Raw genomic sequence first — 16439 nt, 5'->3', positions numbered from 1 at the left:
GAAACACAGTCAGACACAGAGCCAGATTCTCTGATAATACCCCCTGACATGCAAGTCTACTCTCCTCCACACTGTTTCCTATGGCTCAGAGCTTAGCATAATACAGTGGTGAACGGAAGAAAGGAATAGCTGTTCCACAGGCTTTGCGAGAATAAATAATGCACCACTTAACGATATCACAGAGAACGGGGCTAACCACATGCTTCTCAATGAAACGTGGATTCATCTCTCCTAAGTGTACTTTAGTTTCCATGGCTGTTCACGTTAAGCAAAACATTACCTCTGATGTAATTACTTTATAAAACACAAGGGCCCTTTTCTGAACTTTCTCCTTAGGCTGGCATATGGCTCCCAGTTTCTCCTTCTGGTGTTCTGAGCTGCTCAGAGCACTGAAAGATTCTGCACGGTATGTTTCCCTTTGAATGCTGCTAAGTGCAGAGGGGCAATTTAAGGAGAGGCGTAAAAGGCCCAAGGGTTCCTGGAATTTCCTTTGTTTATCCATAGAGGGCATCAGTATGAGCCTTTCTGCTGTAGTTTTGGGCTGAAGGGGCCGTACTGGGAGAGAAACAGACTTGTCCTCTGGACTGCTAATTTCAGCAAGACACAGAAGGGGGCACTGAGCCCCAAAGAAACCCATTGGTACTGAAATTTCAGGTACAATGAGAAAACGGGGCTCTTCTTGTCTCCTGTTGTTGGCAAATGTCTCTCCACAAAACGGAACCTATCAGGATGCACGTGATTTGTCCTAACCTGTTCCTTTCATTACAGAAGCTCAGTTTTCCAAAATACAAGGAATGTGCTGTAAGAACGATGGTTTGAGAGAGGATGTTAGAAAAGCGTTGGGTGGTGAGAAACCTGGATGCTCTCAGTTATTCAAGAAGAATGTAATTCTTCATTACCAAGTAAAGAGTATAATTTTCACGGTATATAAAAACAATAAACTTGAACATACTCCTGTGAGATAAAAGAACGGTGCATGGAATGAGTACCCATTCAGTGTGGCCGAAGTTGCTGAAAATACTGAGAGAGAATTATTCTAGAAAATTTCACCCTGTTACACAAACTAGAATTCCTAATGTTAATTTCCCATAATATTAAAAGGTGACAGCACAGGAGACCTGGCAGCTAAGGAAACCTCAGGGAAATTGAGATGCCTTCCTTCTGAGGCACTTTTTAATTTTTTCTATCTCGTATGGTCTCCAATTTTTTTTTTAAGTTTTCAAAACTGCTTATCTCTTGCTTTCTTCTTACCGAATTGAAAACTGGAAAATATTCACACTGTGTTTGAAAAGCACTCTAGAGACCAAACAAAATTAAGTGAATAAACAAGAAGTTTTAGCTGTTAGGTTGTAGGTTTTGCTGGGTTCTCTCTCACAAACTCTGAAGATGAGCATCCAAAGTAAAGATGCCCAGATCCACTAAGACTTCTAAACTACACTGTGATTCCTTAGTTTACCCCATAAAGCTGTTACTTAAGGTATATTTTCAAAGAACTTTTAATTCCAATTTCTTTGACCCTCCTCCTAGCCTTTTTAAGCTGATTTCTCTACACATGCCAATCAGTAAGAGGTAACATCACAAATCTATGACAATTTTGAACACTGGAAAATCTAAATAAATGTTGAGAAGTCAAATTAATTATCCCTCCATTGGTTTACTTGGAAAAAACAAAACAAGTTGAGGTTTTAAGTCAAAGTCTTACAAATAGCATTTACTTTTCAAAAGTGCACACAAAGTTTAGGAGCACATAATCCATTATCTGCAGTTGTGTTGAATTCACAATTGATCACTTTTTAAAAGTCCAAGTGCTTAGTAGCACATCCAACATCAAAGAAGCTAGAGCATGGCTTTCACATTCCTGTAATTTACAATTTCATCTGACTTCTCTCACTAACCCCTTGAAACGAAATGAGTATTTCAGGACATAACTCTTCCCACACAGATAAAAACTGAGACCACAGCAAAATATTTCTTTAGAGTGAAAAATGCTAAAACCTTAATGCCTAGGTATGGAAAATTTATGTCAGAGGTGGTAACTGTTGCTTTTCGAAGAAAGGGTAACATGACAAAATTTCTTGAAACTGGACTCTCTTACCCTCTTAACTATAAGACAGGATTTTACCAACAGAAAATCTGAGACAGAAAGTTTGTCTGTGACACCCCTCTGATGTTCAATTGAGTATTTAAAACCAGAGGAAATCTCCCCTGTTGAAGCTGGCCTAGAGTTGCCAAACTATCTTAAGCTGCTTTCTTTCTATAGGTTTAAAAAAAAAAAAACTTATCTTTTTAACTGATTTAGTGACTTTCTTAACAAAGCAGTCTATACAGTGATGTTGTGTTTTTTTGAAGTTTAGGCTCGTGACTTTTTAACCTGAGACCAAGTAGTTCTCTGCCTGATATAGATATATATATATATATATATACACACACACATATACACACACACACACGTATATATCAGGTTAGAATATATATATATGTATGAACAGGTTAGTGTGTGCTATATGTGTGTATATATAGTATATATTTAATGTTGTAAGTACATAAACACTTGAAAATAATTAAAAGCAAGTGCTTCAGGAGCAACTGTTCTGCAAACCTAACGTCACTCCATCCCACAAAGTGCTTCTCCAGCAGAGACATCCATCACCATCCATCACTCAGTCACGCACCTCAGCAGCCCGCTTCCCTTTCTGATTAGAGATCACAGTTGCTTGAGTTGGCTTACAGAGTGTCATCTGTCTGAATGACAGATGTCTTTGCTGGAGTGGCACTCTGCTTGTTCCGATTTTGTTTACCGAAACAAAGATTTCTAAAAAGGTTCTGGGCTGCTTGCCCAGATGAGGTTTAGGATGAGGCTGTAAACATCTGTTAAAGGGGAGAGGCGGACGGAAGGGAGGCCAAGGACCTAGTTTCTCTCCCCATCACCCTTGTAAAAGAAGAGAGATTCATTCTAATTGCAATGACAAAACGTTATTTCTTCGAGCAATCCCCGTGGCCACCTTTGTTTACCTGGCCGAGAATGACCCGTATTGATATTTTTCAGTTCCCCCCCTCTTGCCTTTAGACCACAGATAATAACACTTTACTCTCCTTCCCCTTAACAAAAGGCTGCGAAGCCACCCGAAACCAAGTCGATATTTATTCAATAAACGTTAACCAATTCTCACAATGGAACTGATTTCCTGATGATTAGGACCATCTTCTTTTTTTTTTTTTTTTTCCAAATGATTTCTAGCCTGGGGACCCTAGCTGTCTTTGACCAGTCCAAAGGGGGCAGGAGGAAGTTCCTTGTTGGGAAAAGTTTGGAGGACATCCTCCCAGCTGGCCGGAGTCAGCCGCGGCGCCTTGGCCCCTCCAAGATGCCAAGATCCTCTTTGGTACTTAGAAGAAAATTGAATGAACAAGAAGAAGAAGAAAAAAAAAAAAAAAAAGAGGAGGGGTGGGGGGGTGGACTGCTCTTCCGGACAACAGGGTAGGAGTGAAATGAAATACCTAGACAGACTTACCGAAGAGCCTGCTGGGAGTGTCCTCGCTGTCATTTGATTCCACAGGCACAAGCAGGGGCTCATTCAGCTCGCTGTCTGAAGTAGCAGCCTTGTCCTCACCTCTCAACTCCGCACTCATTTCACTCCGCACTGACAGCAAGGGCTTACTGACTTGTCCAGCTATCATTGGATCCTAGGATGGGGGGAAAAGAGTGAAGGGGAGGAAAAAAAAGTGGCAGCTTTAGTGTGCGTGTCCTCTCTCTCCCTCTCCTCTTCTCTCTCTCTCTCTCTTCCCCACACACGCACACCCCTCTCCCTCTCTCCTCTCTCTTATCTCTGGCTGCGCCCGCTGTTATTGCTGGCTGCAGTCAAGTGAAGAGCTATTACAGATCCGAGGAGTTCTCCATTACTCCCCACCCTATTAAAGCTCAACTGGCATGTGAGAGATTCAGGAGGCTTCGGAGAAAGAGGAGAGGGGAGAAAAGAAAAAAAAAAAAAAAAACTTCTTTGAAAGCAACCTAACCAACACAGCTTTAATTGTGGCATGTGCTTTTGTGCGAATGTTTTTACACCTTGCGCTGTCTTTAATGCAGTCAGGGGAAAAAAAAGAAAGAAAGAAAGAAAGTGCGGGGTTTGTACTTCGGCAACACACTAAAAAGAACGGAGCACCCTATGGGGGATCCACGGGCTATTTTAGGAAGCCCTCTCCCTGGGGGACAAGCAATTAAACCCAATCCCGAGAGCAGAGAAAAGAGAGACGGAGAAAGGGGTCCTCCCAAGGCTTTCAATGGAATAAAAGAGATTTCTTATGTAAATTCTCTAAGCACCCTTAGAAGTTGACTTTGCGGGTCCCAGATTCGGGACAGAAGCTGACCCCAAATCAAATGAACACTTTAAAGCAAACAAGACACAGCAAAATCTAGGAAGGTTGGTTTTTTTTTAAAGGAATTGGAAAAATACTTACAAACTGTGTTCAATAATTCGGATACCTAGAGCATCCTATGCCCAGAGCGTTAAAGAAAAAGAAAACAAAACAAAAATCACATCCGAATAGGCAAACTCAACCCCCCAGCAACTGAAATCTGCTTTATCTTCAGCTCATTACGGAGGGCACTTTAGGATCAGCAGTATTTTCCAAGGGTAGCCTTTTATCCCATTTGCAAACTAAGAGGCGTGCTACTGTTGTGGCACGATACCGGATGCAGAAGGGAAAGAAAAGCCAGAAGTGCCCTTTTTGCGTTATCTGGGAGCTATTTATTGCCAAGTTCATGCCTAAATGGTTCCTGAGCAGGAAACAGGTGACCAGCGCAGGAGCAGGTGGGGCGGCACGCTCTCTTGTCCCATCATTTACATGGGTTGCAGTATGCCTGTGGGTTTTTTTTTTAATGTATTCATGCCTGAAAAGTGAATTTGATATGACACATGATAATCTATGAAAATGTTAATCAATACAAATAGTTTAAGCTGTCATCAAATGCACTTCTTTAGTCAATACTCATCCCACAGAAAACAATGTCACTGTCACCAGGGCTTAATTTGCACAGGTCTTAAATATTGGACTCTGTGCATCAATGCACTTCTTCTTCAAATACTGTAGGTAAACACATTTTCTCCCTATTTAAGGCTGAAGCACTCAGCACGCATTTAGCCAAGCCGAATCCTCCCTTTTGAATACCTTGATAGGTCCACTGGAGGGCAAAATTAATACTTAATTGAATCTCACAGTCATCAAAATAATCAATACTTTTTTATTATTTATTCTTTACAGTCTGTTGACTGTTTCAAACCTCTGAGGGAATGGTGGAAAGGATTCATGGCTTTGAAACACTGTCATTTAACAAGGTAATTTTCGGTGGGGCATTAGGGGTTGTGAAACATATAATAAAACAAAAATGGTGGCTTATAATAGGAAGAAAGAAAAGAATTATATTTCTGCCATCTAACAAAACAGGATAAATAAAAAAAGCAAGTGCAGAGAGAGAGAGCGAGGAGGTGGGGGGGGGGGGACGAGGGAGCGAGGAAGACTGGCTTTTGAAGGGTTTTATCATATCAAGAGCAGAGCCGAGCTTTCATAATGCTGACATTTCTCATCCTGACAATCCTAAACAAGTGGAAAGGATGAGATCCCAGATATCATCTTTCATCACATTCTCCAGCTTAAGAACCAACATGACAGCTTCTCTCCCCTTTACGCTGTTAATTACTAAATAAAATACTACTCACTGTCAGCATCAGATTATTGCAGATAGCAACCACAAACATCTCTCCATTGTCTCCCCCCTCAGAAAAGGGGAGACCTACCTTGATCTCTTCAGAAAATAAATTAGGCTTGTCTCACCATATGGTAAAATTATTTGCAACGGAATCAATGTAATCAATGCGGTCGATCCACAGTATTGTCAGCCTAAATTTGCAGGGGATAGATTAGCATTTCATTTACTGTGTTTGGAAGCTGCGATTGGGAGTGTTTAAAAATGGGGGTCGTTGGGGGGGGGAGGAATGGGGCAGGCAGAGGGAAAAGACGATGCAAAATTCTCCAAATCTCCCCAAATTTCTTTCCTATATGTATCTAAGAAAGAACACATGTTTGGATTCTTCTGATTCAGTGAGCAGAGTGGGCTGAGGAAGGAAAGGGAACGTGGCTTTACCTCAGAGCATCACGTGAAGTAAAGAGCTCAGGTTTAAATTCTAGCGCATTCATTCTACTTTATAAAAGCTTGAGCCCTCAATCTCTCTGATCTAAAGGAGGCGGCATGACTTGTACCTTTGAGATACCCAGTTTCTGCGGCCACACTGCTCATTTGAGCAATTTTAAAGGTGGTGTTAAAGGTAAACTTGTGTTTAGAGTGACATGCCCTACCCTCCTGATAAGCCAACCATGGATATTAATGTGTCCGGGAGTATCTTGGTAGACTTAAGAAAAGAATATTCTAGTCCCACCTTATCTGTAAATGTTCAAACTGAACCCCGAATCATATAGAGGAGCCAGAATGCAGCTGCTAAGTTCAAGGGCACTTAAGTCTTTATGATGTTCAGTCTGGCTGATGTGGGCAAAGCAGGTACCGGCAGATGGTGTCTGTTCACCGACCATTAGCTTTTCTTTAAATTCCTTTTATGAACTTCACCCAAGTCTAGGTTCCCAACTAGTGCCTGTTAGTGACTTGAACTTGGACAGTTCAAGAGTTTGTCATTCAAGGACACATTTGATTTTCATCTTATAAAACCCTTTACATTTTCCATGATGCAGCTATAGCCCACCTCCCTATGTGCCTGACGTGGTTAAACAGCAAATCCCCAGTGAAACAGACAGCAGACAGCTTTGAATCACAGCTGCCGCCACTGGGTGGGTTGGGGGGGTGGGGTCCATTTGAAAATGTGTCACAAGCAGGAAACACTGCGCACAGTCTTATAAGTGATGGGGGAGTACTTTCAAGCAGCATTTGGCTTGGAAGTCCTTCTCTCTTTGCCCAAAGCGATGGCAGTCTGTAAAATCCTTTCTCCCAGAGAAAAGATGGAATTTTCCAACATGCACGCACCTATGATGGGTACTTCCAGGAATGTAAGAGCTACAACTTCAGCATGTACCAGGATCTCTGCAGCAGCAAACAGGGACAGAAAGAGCGAGGGCAGGCAAAAAAAAAAAAAAAAAAAATAGAGCTGGTGAAGACCTCTCACTTGAAAAATCTGAAATTATCACCACTAGCGTCAAAGAAGCTGGGACTTCTCTGCAGTTGGTTTCTTGGTGGCCCTGATCAAAGAAAGTGACTCATCCAAGATGGAACGGTGTCAAGTATGAACAAGAATAGGACATGCATGTGCGAATACAGGACACTCCCAAGGGTCATAAGAGACCTAAGAGCCAGACAGTAAAAAAAAAAAAAAAAAAAAAAGAAGAAGAAGAAGAAGAAATGAGGAGGATGTAGATTCCATTAGTAAAATCTCAACAAAAATTTTCACCATGTCCTGCAATGAAAGGACAGCAATCATCATCAGAATCACACAGTAATTTTTAAAATCTCCTTCAGGAAATGTTAACAATAAGAATAGGTCATTTTTATTGAATGCCTTTACCAAGTAGGCACCTCAGATATATTTAATGTCACTCAAAGTATGCAAGGTATTAACCCTATTTTAGGGATAAAGGACTGAGACTCAGAGACATTAGGAGACTTAACCCAAAGCCACACAGCTAATAAGTGGTGAAGCTGTTATATTGAACCCTAGTAGATTCATCTCCAAAGATGAGCACCTTTTATACAGCACCCTCTACTGCAGTGGAAAAACTGAGGTTCATGGACTAGGTGACCCATGAGGTTTCCCAGAACTTGAATTATGGACCTAGAAAGGTGTTCAAGCCTGGATAACCGATTCCCACTGCATATTGTGTATAATATCTTTCTTCCTTCAGACTCTAAAAACAAAACACCTGTCTGTCTGTTGCTGCTTGGGTGGAATCCAGGGGGCGATAGGGTGTAGGAGACAGGACACCAGACAGTGTCAGACATCTGGGGCTTGTACCCAGGTTCACGCTCTACACAAACTTAGCAATCACTTAACCACTTTCACTCTTGGTTTTCTCATCCGGAAAATGAAAAGGTTGGAATGAAACAGTATTTTTCAAAGTGCATTCCACAGAACACTTGTCCTAAAAGAGATTCTACAATAAAGGAGTTTTGCAATCATACCCACGCGGAAAATACAGCAGAAAGGTCTACTGGGGAAAGAAACCAATTCAACTCTGCTTAACCCAGCATTTCCCAAAATTATCTGACCATGGAAGACCTTTTCCTTTAAGTCTTCATTATATAATCTAATGGATCTAGTGCTTCTTGAAACACCTTAAAATGTGCCCACTTAGCTTACAGCTAATGTATCTTATAGCTCTAATTTTTAACCATACTACAAACGCAGGCTAGAAGTCTTCAGCAAGTTCACATCTATCCAGTGCTTCACATTTTTATCTAATTAATATTCTTTACAGTTTATTCACACACAGTTATACACAGCTTAGTATATACTAACTGTAAAAACTCTTCTTTATATGCTAATTTTTGATACTCTTTAACATAATTTAAAACTAAGGATGTCCCCATGTATTTCTGTTGTAAAATCCTTATTTGAAGAGCAGATATAGGGCACTAGGCAAGGGGAAGAATTCAATCTGGGCTATCACCAGGCTGTTAAAAATAATACCAGATAAACAAAGATATACTTCAGCTAAAGGTCTTCAATAATTCAACCAATGGAGTTTTTGCAAGCATAATCATTCTCATCTTATAGTCAGAGAAACTAAAGATAGCGAGATTATTAACTCAGCAAAGCATCCGTGTCTGGTCGCAGCCACGTGATGGAAATGCCCTCACCCCTCTAAACTGAGCTTGAACTAAGTCCAGCATATTTTTATGTACATACAAACCAACTATGAAGCAGGCAATCAGAACAGCTTTGAGGAAAATGTAAATAAGACAGGCAGGCAGGCTTCAAAAATCCAAGGATGCAATTCATTTCGCTGCGAAGCACCAGAGTATGGCAAAGTTATGCTCAACAGATCTATTTCTCCAATTCAATAGAAAAATTATATCCATTATAAAGAAAAAGGAAAAAAAATGTATTGGATTTCCCTCCCCCCTCCTAAAATGCCACATTTCAATTTAGGAAACAGTAGAAACAAATTACCTACAGCCAGTTTAAGATGCAAAGACAGCATCATATTTTGTGTTTAATTTCTCCCACTGAGAAGAAGTAAAAATCAAAATCACAAATAATGAAGAAGAAAGCAGACCTTAGTGTGTTTGGAGAAAAGGAATTTCAAGTGCGGATTTTGTTACCTTAGTCATGAAAAAAAAAAAACCCACCATTTTTTAGTTTTCTTTAACCAATGATCAAATATTATTAAGGTTAGTTAATGAAGTTAGTTCTCAGTATCATACTTAATATACTAAAGAATGTTTTTTCCCAAAAGTTACAAAGAATTTCTAATTTTTTTTCATTCAATACTTTCTCCTTCTATCAGTAAGTTTTAAAAAGATATTCTATTTGACTTTTGGAAATAAGACCATAGTTATTTTTATGAGTTTTTTAATTGACATACATATAGTTGAAATTTTTGAAAATCAGTGAAGATCATGAGACATTAAAACACCACAAATTTACCCACTAGTTATTATTTTATTTCAAATATCACTTCCTAGACTTCAAACAAAAATTGTTTTTAGAAAAGCAGAAAATTCCACATTTTTCGCAAATACTCAACAAAAATTTGCATTACAACAAATTTAATTATGAAGCCCAACCATATATCCCTTTGATTATCCTAGAATGGATTTTCACAACAATATGTTGCTCCCAGTCTAGATCGCCTTCTTCAGCCCAATATTCTCAATGACTATTTATTTGTCATTGCTCCACTTTTAGTTAATGTGACCAACCAACATTGTGCTGAATCCTATCCTATAAGAAATAAGATGAGTATTTTGTGAACATCAAACACATCATTCAAAACTCAAAACAAATGATGGGTTTAGAGAGTGAAGTACTGAAGAGACTTCAGGAGACTTCAGGAATGTCCCCTGATGTTAGCACCTGCATGACCGTCAGTGAATCACCGTGTCTTCCATCTTGGATTCCATACCAACATGACTTTATGTATCTCAAGGGTAAAATGTGAGGCCTGAGTGAAGTAATGTACAGATAATGTGTACGAATATGTTTTGAGAAACAGAAAGTGTTACACAGAGAGACCAGTTTTCACCACACCACTTCCCTCGTTAAGACATCCTGTTGACTGTGGGTTACTCTCCTCTCCATGCCTTCAAAGCCTAAAATATGTACCTTCTGCCCCTTTACAGAAAAGGTTTCCAGACCCTTGCGCTCTACCCTGGGTTCAGTCAGTTGCCTTAATCAATATTCATGCTCCAGGGCTGGTATTTAATCAGAAAGTCCCCAGTCCGGGTTTGGCCACCACAAATTCTCCAGCTACTTCGGTTCACTGTCCACCACTCCCTCACCCTGCATTTTACTAATTCCTATAATTTATATTAATTTTGAGTGAAATTGTTGATCGGCATTAATAGAGATTAGAAGTGAGTTCTTATTTGGTTAAATTAGTCATATTCAAGATGGATGTATTGGCTAAAATATATTGGAGATGTTCCCCACCTTCGCTTGTGTGGAGCTAGATAGTATTGAGAATCCAGCACATCCTGTCGCCTATGCTCCTGGGGCCAGTGATCCAAGGCTAGATCCCCAAAATGTCCCATGGCCAGTCTTTGGCTCAGAGGCTTCTAGCTGCCGAATGCTGACCATGAGAGAAACACATCTTACTTCTAGAATCTTGCCATATCTGCTTTAATAAACCTTCTATGCCAGGTGTGCTCAGTTCACCCCAAATGACAGAGAACTGTGACTTTATCAAGCTTACAGACAGGTTGAACAAACTATTTGGGGATAATTAATAACTGGGATAATATTTTGGGATATTTAATAAATATCTATATGTGTGGCAGCTTCTGGTCTCAAAAAGATGCCTCCCCCATCTCTAATCATTCCTGACTACCATTATCTACCAAAAAGAACCCAGTAAGTGTGCAAATAAAATCTGGCTTAAGCCACTGCAACACAACCCACACTACTGGGTGATGACCCGCAGTGTCTCAGGGGCAGGCAAGGTCATTTACAGAGTGAAATAGGGTCCAGAACCCTTGTTCACAAGGCTCCCTGGACAAATTACACTATTTGTTGCCCCCACAAATCCCCAGCTCTTTATCTAGGGGATATTTAGTTAGGGTGGATGTTCAGAATCATCTTGAAAGGATAAAATAAGAATGCAAAATATCTGACTTGCTTCGCTGTCAGAGGATGGTGTTTCATTCCATACACACGGTCTCTTGGTCTTTTTGTTGAACCAGTTAAGTATACAACCTCCTTCTCCTCTGTCAGTCACCACGTATGGTCTCTATCTTTCTCCAAGTCCCACCATGAGTGCCACATCCTCTTAATGATGCTAATATTATAGAGATGACTCCAATTAAAGATTAGAGCATCAGACACAGCTGTGTTTAAACACAAACAAGCAAATAAACATAGGATGAAAGAAACAACATCATAAGCAATCAAACAGTAGTCTCCTGTTCTGGACTTCTACAAAGCATCTTAGTGTGCAGTTAGACACACTAACCTGGAACATCTATAGCTCCTTTGCCCCCAGGAGGTTCAAATGACTGTATGGGTGATGCTTCGAGTATACTTATCTGGGAAGAAAGGGAGACACTGGTATTGACAACCTAATAGCACCATCAATTCAATTTCCTGCTGCCTTTGTGAAAAGGCATCAATAAGAGTTCAATCCAGGCTCATCTAGGTCTGGTCTTTTGGTAATGGGGTTATACAGTGGTATCGACATTGCACACATGACCCTACATTCATACACTCTTCATAATCTGATGGCTTCAAGTAAGTATCAGGATTTAATCAGAAAACAACTCAGATTAAAGTGAACTTGCATTTAGAGACTTGAAGGGACAGTTACTTAGTAGCTACAAAGAAAGAGCATCCTCTGCCTGTCCCAAAGAGCTAAACTTCTAGCACCTTAGAAATTCTAAGAGGTACTATGTGTGTGTGTGTGTGTATATATATATAAACATCTGTATCCTTTTGCAAAAGTGAATGATACAGTGGTTCCCAGAATGGAAAGACGCGGTCTTTAGTCTCAGAGTTTTCAAACTGAGCACTGAACTGAGAGGGCTTAAGGTTTTTAGGGAAGTACCTCCAGGACCTCAGAGGAGACAGGGGAGGACCCAAGTGCGCATTCCCAGTTTTTAACACCATATTGGCTTCTCTCATCTATTCTGTATGGAGTCCCCCGTGTACCTGAAGAAAGGGTTTCACAGGTCGGCCCATGTTGCATATTTGCAATGCATCGCAGATGCAATAAAATCATGACCGTTTTTTGGTTGGTTAATCACTTACTTTTCCAAAAGACTTCAGCATTAGACTCTACGGCTGAGAAGTCTGAGTCCTTCCCAGGGAAGACACAACTCAGAATCCCCAGTACCGGGAGCCCATACAGTGTCATACCAAACAAGCTCTCAGTAAATGTGTTTTGATTTTTGTTGTGAGGAAGGAAGTGCGAAGGAAGGAAAGTTAAGGGGAGGAATGTCAATATTTTTTAATATTTTCAACACACACTTAATCTTGTCTGAAATTACCCAATATGAAACGAAGGCCTCACTTGGCTGTCTCCCCTGTCTGGCACTGCACACACGTAACCCTGACCCACATTCCACTTCCAGAAATGTACATTTGGTTTTGTGTGATTGTGTTACTTTGTTTTACCATAAGACAAAATAGAAGAATTGAATCGCAACACTGAAAAGCAAAAGGAAAGTCTTTTTTTTGTTGTTTTCTCCTTAGGACTGAGGTTGAATGGGAGACAAGCTACCCCTGGTCCAGGGCATAAGCTCAAGCAAGCAAAAGCATCAGTGCTGGACTCAGGTGGCCCCAGAGGAGGGCACGGCCTGCCCACCGTGGGCCTCAGCCTCATAGCTCTGTCCACGCCTCTCATTCAGCCTGGAAGGTTCTGCTCCTACACAATCCACTCCCGCTCCCAGTGCCCTCGTGGTCATCCAGAGACAGTATCATCAAACACGCACTGTGCTGTGCATTAGAAAATTTTATTACAAAAATTCTATCATTTTTCTCAGAGGCAAATATTCATTTAAACAAATACCACGTTCAATATGTGGATACATCGAATTCTGAATAGCAAAGGACAGACAGTTGAGGAGAAAAACTTTTTATTTAAACTAGCCAGTTCCTGCTCAGTTCAAATTTCCATAAATAAGTAGAAAACTCCATTCTGCCCCCTGCTGACGGACTAACATGCTTAAAAATCTATTTCGAAACCTGAAGGTTTGGCAGTACCTTCTGAGTTGGGTCCAAATCCTGCTTAACACACCAGATCCTCCACATTTGACTGGGCCTAGCTTTTCTAAGGCCAAGGATGGACAGGCAGTGTACAGCCACAGAATGTTCTGTTCAGATGTTTATAATGATTGTAAACATATCAAGGTGCTTTTCTGGCAGGTGGCAATAAAGTATCAGGGGTTGCCTGGTCTAATTTGCATGGAGATGCTCCCCCTTTGGCCCACAGTGGGCAGACTGTGACCACCCTCCCCGGGAACCTGACATCCCTAGGCCCACAGTGCCAGGGTGAGAACTTGGGTACTGGGGCCAGAGAGCCCAAGCTCGGGCCTAGGGTCACTTTCTACTCACTGAAAGGCCTGGGACAAGGACATTACTATGTTCCTCTGAGCCTCAGTTTTCCTGAGAGGAAATGGGAGTAGTAACAGTACATGCCTCATGGGATAACCTTGCAGATTACATTAATAATTTGCAAAGAGTGCTTAGAGCAGGCCAAGTGCATAGTAATAATGCAACCAAGCAGGACCCTACTGTCATCAGTGACCATGACACCGATGGGTCATAACTCAAACTAAACAACATTGATATAAGCAGTTACAATGGTGTTTGTAACTGCTTACGTGTATGATGTCTTAAAGGGTCTTTCTCATGCTCGTGCTGACCAAGGTTAGGCTGGAGAGGAGGTAGGCTTAGGTGGTCTACCCAGTCCCCTTGGGGTGCTGGTTCTGTGCACAGGGATCACTCAGTGCCCTGCTCCTGCCCCCAGTGCCCTCCTCTTGGCCCCTTATGGTTTCCTTGCATCCTGTTGTTCAAGCCTCAGGCCTCAGCCTGCAGCAGGAGGTCCCAGGCCTCAGCCTGCTTAAAAGACTAAAAGCATTTATCCATCTGACTTTAAACTGCACAAGTTTTTCTCTAGAGCTCTTTTCCACAGAGCCCCTCCGTATGCACCCTTTGTTCTAGGTACAAGAATATTAAGAGAGTCCCAAAGCCAGAGGTGAACTTCATACCCAGCAGAGGGAAGGGGACCGTTGCAGCTGCAAAAAAACAAGAACAGTTTTGCAGCAGTTTGTTACCCTGTATGTGATCTCTATGGAAACTAGCTCTGCCCTTCGAACTCTTAAACTTTTACTGTAAAACCCCCTGCCTTCTCTCCCCAGGAGGCTCACAGTCTTTGAAGCATTAGCCCACTGTGACCTTGTTTGCCTGGCAAAGAAATAAAGCTGCCTTTCCTACTTCATCCAAAACTCTGTCCTCGAGTCTCAATTCAGTAAGCGAGGTACGGAGGCTGTGTTTCAGAAACAATAATAAGAGATGAATATACTGTTCAATCGATGTCTGCAACTTTGCTGGCAAAGTACGAATACACGTGTATTTTGTCATGGAAAATCTCCTTAGCCTTCACCCTATTTTCAAAGAGGTTCACGACCCACCTCCTCATCTCCCTGCACAAAAAATCAGTAAGTGACCATTGCCCAGGAGCAGGGGCCTATGGCTGCCTCCTCCTACTCCAAATCATAGGACAGTGTTTGGCCATGGTCAGCCCTCACTAAATAGCCACTGATTTTATTTGAAAAACAAAAACAGAACTGATATCTATAAATGATGGAAGAAAAACCAAAAATTAGTTAGACTTTTGAAAACTAAATTACTTCGATGTCTCTTGAGAAGCGATTTGCTTCATAAATCCTAAGGCCTTATCACTTTAAGAATGGTCAGGGGGCTGTAAATTCTTTAGAATGGCACCCCTGAATTCAAACAGTATCTGGCTTTTCATTTCCCAAGATTCCTGTAGCCACGGTCTCTCAAGGAGCCATTCTATCTCTGTGCAAAAGGCCATTGTCTAATTGATTTCACTAATATGTGTTTTCCTTTCCTCTCCTTTCAATAGCACAGGCTGGACACTAATAACGTAGGCTGCTCTGTCGCGACTTCCCATCCTTCCTAGCAATCTGGGCAGCCTCCTCTCGGCCAACACCAGTGCCTATGGAGTTTTCCTCTCCTTTTCTGCCTTGGGTCTATCCAGGGCTCTGCCTTGCCCCAGCTGCTCCCTTCCCCTCCCTCTCCTGTAATCCACTCTCCTTTAATATTCCAAGGGTGACCCTTGACTGTCCTTTGAATGCCACTCCAATTCAAAAGGCTTCTGAGCTTTTAAGACAAGCAGAGATAACGTAATTCCAAGGAGATGGGGGGTGTGGGGAGGGAGGGAGAATGTGATTGGAAAGATTAGCTAAATCTTCTCATTCCTAGGGATCTGGACACTCACAAATACATGAACTGGGAGGTTTGTTTTTTTATAGGTTCTCCCCACCTCCTCAGCTATCTTATTAACCTCTATTAAAAATATTTTGGTTTCCAACCCCAACCATAAAAGGAGACTTAAGTAAATATTTCTTTAAATCTCTAGCCTTTGAAATCGAGGGCAATTTTAAAGCAAGGCTGGCTTTTATTAATATTTATTTATGTCCTCTTTAGTTTGCGTGATTGGGGATGGCTCAGAATCAGGGTCTACTTAAGACAAAAGTGATGCAATTCAACAAACATCTATTGATAGCTCGTCATGTACCAGCTGGGCGAGGGACTATGGGGAATGTACGGATCAAGAAACATTTGCTACCATCAGAAATTTCACTGTCTACAGACATCACTAAAGGAATGGTACTCAGCCTCTTCTATGAGAATCATATACTTTCTTTCACAGATACAACATTTTCTTGGCATCCCTTCTCTTCCCTTTCTGTAAAATGCCAGTGTATACTAAGCAGGTGGGCAGTACATGCACACAGACACACTTAACAGACTTTCTCTGAAGCACTGTCTTAACATCATTACAGGTGCTAATGAATAAACATGTTGCTCCACCTAGGGAGTCTTTTCTAGGCTTAATTCCTTATTTTAGGGCCCTGATCTGCAACTAATGACCAGCTATCTTTTGACTCACACACTAACACAAGGTATCAAGACAGCCATCTGCAGGATCACAGGCAATCGAGGGCTGCATGACCCAATGGAAGGGAGGAAGCATTTGAGCTA

At 41.3% G+C, this 16439-nt stretch overlaps 1 protein-coding gene across 2 annotated transcripts in view; it reads right to left on the bottom strand.

Annotated features, from left to right (window-relative positions):
* The window catches only part of POU6F2 (POU class 6 homeobox 2), a 423476-nt gene that overhangs the window by 337757 nt on the left and 69280 nt on the right, over positions 1–16439 (bottom strand). Inside the window, exon 2 of one of the 2 annotated variants that reach the window (XM_014559834.2) lies at positions 3510–3681. In XM_014559834.2, coding sequence (XP_014415320.2) covers positions 3510–3681 — 172 coding nt within the window. Of the gene's footprint in view, positions 1–3509; positions 3844–16439 lie in introns of those variants that run through there. The other variant, XM_032484257.1, reaches the window with a different exon arrangement.

This window comes from Camelus ferus, chromosome 7 (assembly GCF_009834535.1).
Source record: "Camelus ferus isolate YT-003-E chromosome 7, BCGSAC_Cfer_1.0, whole genome shotgun sequence".
Taxonomy (NCBI): Eukaryota; Metazoa; Chordata; class Mammalia; order Artiodactyla; family Camelidae; genus Camelus; species Camelus ferus.
This window is presented reverse-complemented; position numbering and strand designations above follow the sequence as displayed.